Source organism: Phoxinus phoxinus, assembly GCF_949152265.1.
Source record: "Phoxinus phoxinus genome assembly, chromosome: 3".
NCBI lineage: Eukaryota > Metazoa > Chordata > Actinopteri > Cypriniformes > Leuciscidae > Phoxinus > Phoxinus phoxinus.
The window spans coordinates 6,472,698-6,483,637 of NC_136878.1; the positions used below are offsets into that span (position 1 = coordinate 6,472,698).

General features: G+C 35.0%; 2 protein-coding genes across 3 annotated transcripts; both read left to right on the forward strand.

The window, feature by feature from the left end:
• Positions 1-88: 88 nt before the first annotated feature.
• LOC306996083 (uncharacterized protein) lies at positions 89-4,651 on the forward strand. The gene is made up of 5 exons (XM_079608199.1): positions 89-486; positions 750-913; positions 1,749-1,988; positions 2,127-2,291; positions 3,034-4,651. The coding sequence occupies exons 1-5, from the start codon at positions 224-226 to the stop codon at positions 3,234-3,236; spliced, it is 1,035 nt and encodes a 344-aa protein (XP_079464325.1). The 5' UTR covers positions 89-223; the 3' UTR covers positions 3,237-4,651.
• Positions 3,100-7,981, forward strand: LOC306996084 (uncharacterized protein). Of its 2 annotated transcripts, none has more exons than XM_079608200.1 (3): positions 3,100-3,238; positions 5,883-5,965; positions 7,160-7,981. In XM_079608200.1, exons 2-3 carry the CDS (start codon positions 5,938-5,940, stop codon positions 7,795-7,797), a joined length of 666 nt encoding a protein of 221 aa, XP_079464326.1. In that variant the 5' UTR covers positions 3,100-3,238; positions 5,883-5,937; the 3' UTR covers positions 7,798-7,981. The 2 variants fall into 2 exon arrangements, with proteins under 2 accessions (XP_079464326.1, XP_079464327.1); XM_079608201.1 differs by lacking the exon at positions 3,100-3,238 and adding an exon at positions 5,275-5,308.
• The last annotated feature ends 2,959 nt before the right edge of the window (positions 7,982-10,940 follow it).

Genomic DNA, 10,940 nt, shown 5'->3' on the forward strand with positions numbered 1-10,940 from the left:
TAAAGTTCATCATGTCAGGTTGTTACTTTGTCACCACAGTGATTTTGCAGTTTGCATTCCCAGACACTAGAGGGCGATAAAGCGCTGCGCTCTCTTTTATAATCAAGTAAAAAAATGTCAACAGAAAGAAGAAACGCGCAACAATGTAGTAGCATAAAATTACTTTGAACTTTGAACACATCATAAACGGTTTCTCTTTACATGTTTTTGTAAAGGACTGTTAATGACGGACCGGAATATGGATAATTTTAGCACATTTATGGCTGTGGTGTCAGGTGTAACTTTGGTGTACCTCTTTCATTCAGTCTTTTACACTTCTCACATCTCCTTTAAAACTCACACAGTCTTTGACTCCCGGAGACATTTGCCAGGTTGTGTTTACCTTATGACCAGATATCTCCATGAATCTCTCCGCAAAAAACGAGGAAAAATGTGGAAAAACAAAGACACAAATGACGAGCTTGTTTTCACTTTGATCAACTGCAGGTAAATTGACTTAAAGACACCAAATGACTGTATTGATTTAAGCTTATGATTAATAATATGTAATAATGTATTATTTTTTCAAGTTATCAAACTATTATTTATATTATTTTATATATATTTTCAGACTAAATATTGTATTTTAATAAACATCTGTCAAGCATTTTATTTGTCACAATGTTAAAAATCCTAATGAATCTCATTATGTTTTCCAGTTCTTAACAAGTAAACAAACCTGTAATTTTTTAGTCATCTCTGATCTGTAGGTATGATGCTGTGTCTTTGAGGCGGTTCTGCAGTGTTTCGGGTTACGGCTGGGACTATCCTGACAGTGTCTTCAGAGATGTTCCCTTGTGCTATCCCGAGTTTCTCTTCACCAGACTGCTCACCATGATTGTGTGCTCAGAGAGATTCAAACTAAGCCCTATGGGTAAGATCGTATTTTTCAGCATGAGTTGAGCACAACCCTTGCAAAAATAAAAAATAAAAAAATGTCTATCATAATTTGGATTCAGACAGGAATAATCTAAGAATCAAATAAGATTCTACTGCATATATTTGTCCCAAAATCTTCTTTTCCTGTCTGATTTAATTTTATTAATATACGATTTTTTATTTGACCTCTTTAGGATTTACAATATAAATAATAATCATAATTTATTTTACGACAAATCATTCAGTGTGTGAGATAATGTACAGTCTGCAAAATAAACAGCCATTTGGAATAATTGACCTCAGAAAGTCTTGTTTCGACCAATCTGAATCAGAGACTAGCTCTGTAGTAATATATATCTGATAATAAATGTCAATAATCCAGATCAAATATTACAAATACATTTTTTAATGCTCAAGGCTCTTAACTAGAGAGTTGAGGATAAGCATGAATATCAGTGTGTTCATATGCATGATAATTAAATGGAGTTTTGTAATTTTTAATAATTTTTGTTTTAATATAGTCTTTATCCATTTATTACGGAAGCTCTGAACCGCAGCGTAAAAAAATAAAAATACGTAAAAATAAAAAATTAATCTAGCATTTGGAGATTAAAGTCAAAATATTTGAAGATTAAAGTCGAAATATTTCGAGAATAAATTAAAAATATTTCAGGATAAAGAATTTTTTTTTTTAACGTTGCGGTTCAGGGCTCCCGTAATTTTTATTTCAATTTGAGTTTTTTTTTACTAAATGAGAAATGTAAAAAAAAAAAAAAAAAAAAAAAGTATGGTTTTCATTTGAGTAACTGACTTACTACTATTTCCTGCAGGTCTGTTGAGTGTCCGTGAGGTCTTGAGTCTGACCGAGGCCGTGGATGAGCTGAAGAGAGGGACGTTTTCTCTGCAGGCCAGAGTGCTGGAGTACAGGACCGTTAGTGCGGGAGTGGAGGTGGATCTCACTTTAACCGCGTCCAGACATCAGCAGACTGTATGGACCACCACACTGACTCTACTTTCTCCAAACAATAAATTCAGGCCTGAGGCTCAGCCTGACTTCGAGATAACCCATGGTAAGGGACGCAATGACACACAACGGACTCATATCAGTGGCTGTGAAAAGCGTTTTACTCTACATGAGGGTGTTCGTCCTAATGCTGGACCCTTTCATCAGACACTTTCAGCTGGGGATTTATTTGTTTTTTTCTCAGATCCTGTCCCGGAGAGATGTATCAGCCTGGCTGTCCCTTGGTCCAGCGGTGTGAGATGTGCCTGGGTGTTTGGTGACCTCTGCCCTCTGCATGCGTTTACCTGTCCCTCCGCACACATGCTGTGGATGTTCTCCAGGTGCATGGCAGAGATGGAGAAGCACAATGGTAAGTAATGTTTGGAGTGCCAGCAGTGCAATGGCATAAATGTCTTTGTAAGTCCATAGGAATACACTGCTTGAATTTATATTGACTTTCACTGCTAAATTTTGCATTGTGTAAATAGCTTATCTCAGACTTTTTATCTCTTATGTATTAGTTTATTAAATTAATTTTATATACAATCAAAAAAAAAGTTGTGTTATTGTTAAACTCAACTCCTAGAGGGCCACAGACAATATCATATAATGTATTAAGTATATATTATAATTAAATACTTGAATATTATATTAATTATTACATAAAATTATTTATAATATATTATATTATTAATGTATTAATAAACACATAATATATAAACATATGATAGTATATAATTATTAATTGATATTTTAATATATATATTATTATTTATTTTATATAACATATATACAAATATATTTTAATATATTAGTAAAATATATATTTATTTATAATATATTAATAAATTACACACACACACACACACACACACACACACACACACACACACACACACACACACACACACACACACACACATTTATTACTCTATTAAATTATATAGTATTCATAGATTTATAAATGCATATTTATAACCTTTTGCCCTTTTTTGCCCTACATTTGTAATGTAGTTATTATAAAATGTATGATTTTTTTTTAATCTATACTATTATATTATATATAACAACTTTTCCCAATGTCGTTTCATCCCCGTTTTCTACACCTGTAGGAGTTGAAGTGGTGAGAGCTCCTCTGACTGTGTCAGTCCGTTACAAACAGCCTGTGTCTTTTCCGAGGAAATTCACCATCAGAGTCAGTGAAAACACTGCGGAAACCTCAAGCACAGCATCATTTTCAATGGAGGACCTCAGAACCAGGACACTGTACCTCTCAGGACAGATTAAACAACAGTCAAAGGAGAAGGCAGAGTGATGGTGATGTAACTCTTACAGAGTCAGAGGGGATACTAAACACTTAAAGTCACCATTAAATGGAAGTTGCGACGTATATTTGTCCATGGGGAATTGATTGGATGGTTGTGGTTTGCTATTGGTGGATCTCATGTGAGTGACAGATTGTCCCGCCCTCACGCCAGTGAACACATCATCAGAGAAGAGAAGTGATGACGCTGCAAGAGGGAGGGGAAATTATTTTGATTAAAGATTACGAGGGCACAGTAATAAAAAAATAATGAAGTGCTCAGATAAATCTTTTATAATAAACACCACAATATTCCGTAAAATAATAAGAATTGTCAATTTTGATTTCATGGTGACTTTAACGGCGGGGGACCGTGTCGAACTGGTGGAAAGCTGATTATTTCTAAAGATTGGATAAAGGTTGGGAAAAATCGTGGTTAGGTCGGATGGATCTCCATGTTAGAAATATGAGATATATTAGATCTGACCCCGATCCCGATGCTCTGACTCCGTCTGACCAGTACAAATCCGTGTTATTATACCACAGCAAGAACAATAAACAATTACTGCTCCACAACATCGTCCTGTGACGCTAACAACCTTGAAATCTCTTTCTCAAGGAAACAAACATCCCTTCAAACCATACAATCGTAAGATTAAACAACACTAGCAAGCATTGCAAAAGCAAGGAATTAAGTAATATATATTAAAAAAAATTATGTATAAGTAATATTTATATACAGTATGACATAAATTAATAACAATAAAATGCAGACATCAAACGACAGCTACATAAATGTCTAATGATTCAAAATAATTATAAATTAACAAAGAAAATAAAACCGCACAGATGCATTGTTGCTCTCTTAAAATAACACACACAGGTTGCTATTGAGAATCCTTAGATCCGAACTAAATGATGTGCTGTATTTGTTTGTGCAAAGAAACATAAATAGATTTATAAAAGTGGGATACAATAACTTAAAATAACTTACTTAAAGGGAATAAAATAAATTGCTACAAATTTGTTAAATATTGCCTTTTAAATGTGATTTTATTTTATATTTTTTGTTTGAATTCAGCCTAATTGGTTTGCATTTCTCTAACAATATTGCATCAGTTTTAATCGGCGTCTGTATCAGTGAGGGAGGAGTTGAGTGGAGGGCCGTTTCTCATGAATATTTCACTCTCACCTCTTTTCTTCTCTTTCCCCTTCCCTATGCTTACACACACACACACACACGTGTGTAAGTGCTCCATGTGTATTATTCATTAGTGTGTTTTCAGCGTACTGTATATGAGGAGGGGGTTTCTCACAGAAGCTCTTTTCGGAACATGATAAATACATTATAACTTTTTATATCTACGTAACAATTCCTTTTCTCCGATTTCATTTTTTTATGATTTGTAGCGATTCTTAATTTGCAACATCTTAACTTGTTTTCAGACCAACTTAACCTGTTTAGCAGCTCATCCACCCATTTTTAGAAAAATATCTGATGTTGCTGTTGTTTACTTCAAACTTGTTTACTTAGTAGGGTTTTAATAATCCTAGTTAACACAATTAAGCTATTGATGGTGATTAACTCATTGTATATTCATGCAGCTGTACTTGTAAATGGCTATAATGATCAGTTTTTTATTTAATTAAAATTTTATGGGATACATTTTTTAAAATATACATTTTACATCACACAAATATGATATTGTATACAAATATTTTTTTGGGGTGCAAATTACACATTTGTGAAAGGAATGTTTGGAAATTTAAATATTTCCCACTTGCACACTAAATCAAAACATACAAATATCCACCATAAAGCAATGTAATGTATTATATAACTTAGGTGTGTGTGTAATATATATATAGGTTACACGCACAGCATATAGTCTTAGACAAGATAAACTGATATCTGGTATAAGACTGCTGTGTAGTGAATTCTTGACTACTCATATGGCCTAATAGACATCATTAATTCATAAAGGCCTGATTCTGTCGTGTGTAATGTGCAGTCATGTGTAATCGGTGTGTTTGGAGCGGTGAGTGGAAAAGCTGCCGTGATCAAAGAAGAAAATAATGAAAGTGTAAGTTCAATATTGTCTAATAAGCTTTGGTAAGACTTTACTATCTTATTATTTCTAAGAGAAGTGGGATATTTTCTGTAGTTTGTGCTGTATTGTGTGTGACTCTTGATATGCAGATGTGTCTGATTTTAATGTTCCTCACGAGTGACGGCCGCGCCAGTTAGATTGTCTTTCTTCCTCTGAAAATGCCTTGAAGTCTCTTGGGAACTTTGAGTTATTTTTGCTGCTTTTAAAGGCTTCATGTCTGTATTCATCCTGTGGAGAGCGCCGGGAAAAAAAACTGCCCACCTCCCATTTACATTCCCTCGTCCACTCCTGTTTCTTCATCTTTCTGTTCTCTCAATATCGTAATGTGTATTAGTGCATTTCTGGTTGAATGTGTTGCATTTCTTCTTTGTTTGCAACATCTGGAGCATTAACAGTGCTGTATCTGTGGATACTACAAGTAAAGGCATGGATGTTGAGGTATTAGTGTGGTAGTGGAAGGGCAAAAGGTTAATTCCTTTGTGGTAATCCTGAATCCGTTGAGGGTTTATAGGAGATCTTATTTCTGTTTGTTTTCTTGACTGTCCAGATGTGACCTGTCTCTTGGACCAGCGCTCTCTGAGGTGTGTTAGGAAGAGCTGGCCATGGTCACCAAAGACAACGCTAACTCTGGTGAGTAGAGAAGGATCTTTAAATGAACAAAAACGTAATGTTTATGTGATAGAACTATTTTCTCATTCAGATTTGTAAGGTATAAGAGATGGCTTAGATATACATACTCTACCTTTCAAAAGTTTGAGGTCAGTACAATTTTATTCAGCAAGGATGCATTCACTTTTATAATCATCAAAGTATCCAGAAAAAAATGTCATGCTTTCCACAAAAATATGAAGCAGCACAACTGTTTTTAACATTTATAATAAGAATTGTTTATTAAGCAGGAGATTATGATTTCTAAAGGATCATGTGACATTGAAGACTGGAGTAATGATGCTGACAATTCGTTGTTTGATCACAAGAATGAATTACATTTAAAAAATATATTCGAATATAAATAAGTTATTTGAAATTGTAATAATATTTCAGAATTTTTCATTTTTTTCTAAATATAGCCTTGGTGAGCATAAGAGACTTCTTTCAAAAACATTACAAAAGCTATACCGACCTCAAATTATTGAAAGGTAGGATAGACCGACAGATTGTAAATTCATGATAAATTCCAATTTTTATTCGTTTGCTAATCATAATTTTTACTATTGCTGAGTTATTTAAGCTTACCACTAAGACTATATAACTCAACATACTGTATTCTGCAGATATGAATGTTACCCCAAATTATGTGGCTTGTTAAGGAGAAGTGCTTCAACATATGATTTATGGGTGAACAACATCTTTTAGACCTTTTAAAGGAGGGGCTAGCCATGTCTATAGATACCAGTATTAAGCTGTCATTATAAATGATTAATAAGTTATGATAACACGTTTTTACATTGCGTTAACTCATCAAAATAAGTTAAGCATTTTTAATTTTTTTACAATTAAATTTCAATTTTCAATTTCAATTTCTTGTATAAAAGTTATACAAGATTCAACTAATTTTTCTTTAATGTAATTTAAGTTGATTGTACTTAAACTTAAGTTGATTGTACTTACATTTAAGGCAGCATTTTTTTTTTTTTTTTTTAACAGTAGATCAGAATATCATGGAGACTCTTTTGGTCTTTTTTGACTAAGTAACCACATAGCAACACATTAAAAATCGTAGCATCTTAGCAACCGCACATAGCAATGCCCTGATACCGTAGCGGTGACTTTTGCATGTGCTAATGTATCTATAGCCATGCATCTCCTTTTTCACTGTCCTAGGCTCTGTTGGAAAGACAACCTGTGTGAAGAAGCAAAAGTGTATGATGAACAATTCTCAAAAGGATGGGGCGCTTTTCAGGGACCCGCAGAAGACCATGTTTGAGCCCGAGCTGACCTTAGAGGTCACGGCTGATGATGGAAGGAAAACGAATCCGACAGAGGTCGCAGTGAACGGTGTTATAGAAACAAATGAACAGACATGGAGCGTTTCCAGTATCCAAAATCTGAAAGAGATGCAATATCTGCACCACGAGGCAGAGGACAGTCTAATCGACGCGTCACTGGACATTGACAAGTCGTCTCTCATGGGTTTCATCGACTCCAGTAACCTGGAGAGCTCGGAGGATGTTCAGACCGTTCCGTGCATCCAGGTGGACGTGAAAACGGATGTTGTGCTGATTGATGAGGATGATGATGATATGTCCCTAAGGGAGAGGACAGTGACGGACATGTCCACTACGGACGGGAACGCGGCCGAGCTTGTGTGTGGGCGTCTCCAGTCAATCTCCTCTGACTCCTCCCACTCTTTGTGTGATGGGCGGAGTCAAGAGCAAGGCTCGACCATTGAGACTCCTAATGAGGAGCAGCAGCTGCCCAAAAAACACGCACGCCCCTGCTGCCTCTGTGTTATCATATGATAAAAAGGGCCAATATTATACACTCTTTGAGCAACTTCTTTTTCTTAAATGTAATTTTTTATAATGTTATGGCCTGTTCATATCAAGGACGATAAAGATTACTATAACTTCAACTTTATTAGACAATATCATTCTGTTTATTAAAGGATTAGTTCACTTTCAAAAAAATGTTTGCTGATAATTTACTTACTCCAATGTCATCCAAGATATCCATGTCTTTCTTTCATCAGTCGAAAAGAAATTAAGGTTTTTGAGGAAAACATTCCAGGATTTTTCGACACAGAATGGACTTCAATGGCAACCAAATATTCCAATGTTCAAAGAAGGTTCAAATGTCCGTCTCAATGCAGCTTCAAAGTCTCGGCACAATCCCAGTCGAGAAATATGGGTCTTATCTAGCGAAACGATCGGTCATTTTCATTTTTTTTTTTTGAAATATATATAATTTTTAACCACAAATGCCCATCTTGTACCATCTCTGAGATGCGCCATGTATTACGTCATCACGTTGGAAAGGTCACAAATTTATTCATTTTTAAAATAAATTAAAACAAAGATGTCGGACGATTTTGAAGTTGAGATATTCGTCCTTCCATACCTTTTTGAACCGGAGTACACAGACAAATAACTTAGATTACGTGAAGCGTGACCTTTCCAACGTGACGACGCAATGCGTGGCGCATCTCAGAGATGTACAAGACGGCCATTTGTGGTTAAAAATTATATTATTTTTTTTTTTTTTGTGATAATAACCGATCGTTTCGCTAGATAAGACCCTTATTTCTCGGACTGGGATCGTATCGAGGATTTGAAGCTGCATTGAGACGGACATTTGAAACTTCTTTGAACATTGGGATAGATGGTTTCTATTGAAGTCCATTAAATGGAGAAAAATCCTGGAATCTTTTTCACAAAAACCTTAATTTCTTTTCGACTGATGAAAGAAAGACATGGATATCTTGGATGACAACGGGGTGAGTAAATTATCAGGAACATTTGTTTTGAAAGTGAACTAATCCTTTAATAGCAGGCATCTGCCACTTTAAATACTTGAGCGCTTTAAAGAAGGATGGATTCTGATTGGCTGTCAACATTTTTCCATTCATTAGCTGGAAAAAAAAATCATTCTGAAAGTGATTCCAGCTATATCATTCCTCTGTTGTTATTGTTATAGTTGTGGTGTGGACTCTGCTATCATTTTTCATTTAGATTTTGAATGAGCGGTTTTTAAAACTATATCTTTATTAATATAGTTATTGTCCTTGGTGTGAACGGGCCTTTAGTCAAGGTTTCTTGCACCCAAAACAGTTTTTCATGACCATTTTTAACTCTCTCTCTCTCTGGCACAAGTTTATTTGTTTTTTTAAAGTCATTAAATGATATTCGTAACCTATTTTACTCCCATAATGTGACATGTTTCCTAGTGAAAGAAGAAAAAAAAGGTAGGGAAGGACTCCAATTTTGAAGCATGAAAAGTGTAAGTCTTTTACTTCAGAAGAGAAAGAAAAATCCTATTTTCCATGATATGCCTCCTGGAGGTGTAAACGTGTTTCTGCATGAGCACAGTTGCTGTGAGGATCTAGTTTTAAAAGGTTTTGAAAGCTGGTGCTGCCAGAAAGAGCTCATTTAAACCTAACCAGATTATTATTATTTTTGGCTGATTTTCCTATGCATCTGGCACAATAGTGTTTGTGTGAATTATACATTTTGTATGTGTTTGTCTTTTATCGCAGTTGCACCGTAACCCTGGGCTTGTGAAATATTCAGTGCTGATCTGAGTTTGTAAGAGGTCAGAGAGCACCGCTGGAAATGTGCAGGTAACCATCAACTGCACAGAGAAAAAAAATCAAACGCAGATATTTCTAAATGTGTCAGAAGACTGTTAAAAATGCAATGTGAGTACGCTCTGCCTTCAGAGACACTATAGCGGGCATTAATGTAAATTATAAACATGATTATTGCTACGCCATTCAAAAATTTGGGGTTTGTACGATTTTTTTTGTATTGTTTATGAAGGAAGTCTCTTATGCTCACAAGGCTGTATTTATTTAATCAAAAAAAAAAATACAGTAAAACAGTAATATTGTGAAATATTACAAATTGAAATAACTGTTTTATTCATGCATAATTTATTCATGAGATGCCAGATGTCATTGCAGTCTTCAGTGTCACATGATCCTTCAGAAATCATTCTAATATGATGATTTGCTGCTCAAGAAACTTTTATTATTATTATTAGCAACGTTGAACACAGTTGCACTGCTTAATATTTTTGTGGAAACTTTGTGGAAACTTTTTCTGGATTCGATCATGAATAGAAAGTTGAAAATAACAACATTTATATGAACTACAAATCTTTTGTCACATTATAAACGTCTTTACTGAAACTTCTCATTCATTTAATGCATCCTTGCTGAATATAAGCATTAACTTATTTGAAAGACAAAAAAAAAAAACGTCACTGACTCCAAAATTTTAAACGGTAGGTATCTACAATGTTAAAATGGCAGACATTTAAGAGAAAATACTGCGTTTGAAATATTGTGTCCTTCTATTGCCAATGTGACAAATGAGCCCGATGTTACATCAGCTGCGATTTTTGACATGTTTTCTTAAACAATTTATTTTATTAGACTGCCAAAACTTTTTACATACAACATTTCTATGCAGCTAAAAACCTTTTCATTTCTAAGAGGTTCTATTCGTAGCATAACGTCCAGTTATCTTGCATGTTATGATGTAACAATGTTGCATACTACTTTTTAAAACCCTTAGCATACTCACATACTTAAAAAATATTCAGTGTGTACTGTGCAGTATGCACTAGTTTTATATTCAGAACATCTCAGATGGCAGAACTGGCACATTTTCTGTACGATGCTCATGAGCTCCATCTCTTCATATGGATACAATGATGTCTGTTTTGTACATTTGAATAAAAGCAGTGCATATGTTCACAGCAGCTACAGTACATCGCTCTTGTTTCTCTCCTGTCTCACATGTGCAGCAGTCAGGTGGAGGAAATGGTTTCTCATCTCAGTGGAGGTTTCCGGATGAGCTGAGCGAGGGTGTGTGTTTTGTTGGGAGGGGTGTATGTGTGTGTGTGTGTTTGAGGGGTGTGTTAGGAGGGTGATAGTGCAGAG

Excerpts from the sequence above, each read along its gene's own strand:
- LOC306996084 (XM_079608200.1), top strand. The coding sequence starts at position 5,938 with ATGGTCACCAAAGACAACGCTAACTCTG. Across the intron at positions 5,966-7,159 it reads CAAAGACAACGCTAACTCTG|GCTCTGTTGGAAAGACAACC; the intron begins GTGAGTAGAGAA and ends TCACTGTCCTAG.
- LOC306996083 (XM_079608199.1), top strand. The coding sequence starts at position 224 with ATGACGGACCGGAATATGGATAATTTTAGCACATTTATGGCTGTGGTG. Across the intron at positions 914-1,748 it reads ATTCAAACTAAGCCCTATGG|GTCTGTTGAGTGTCCGTGAG; the intron begins GTAAGATCGTAT and ends TATTTCCTGCAG. Across the intron at positions 1,989-2,126 it reads TGACTTCGAGATAACCCATG|ATCCTGTCCCGGAGAGATGT; the intron begins GTAAGGGACGCA and ends TTTTTTTCTCAG.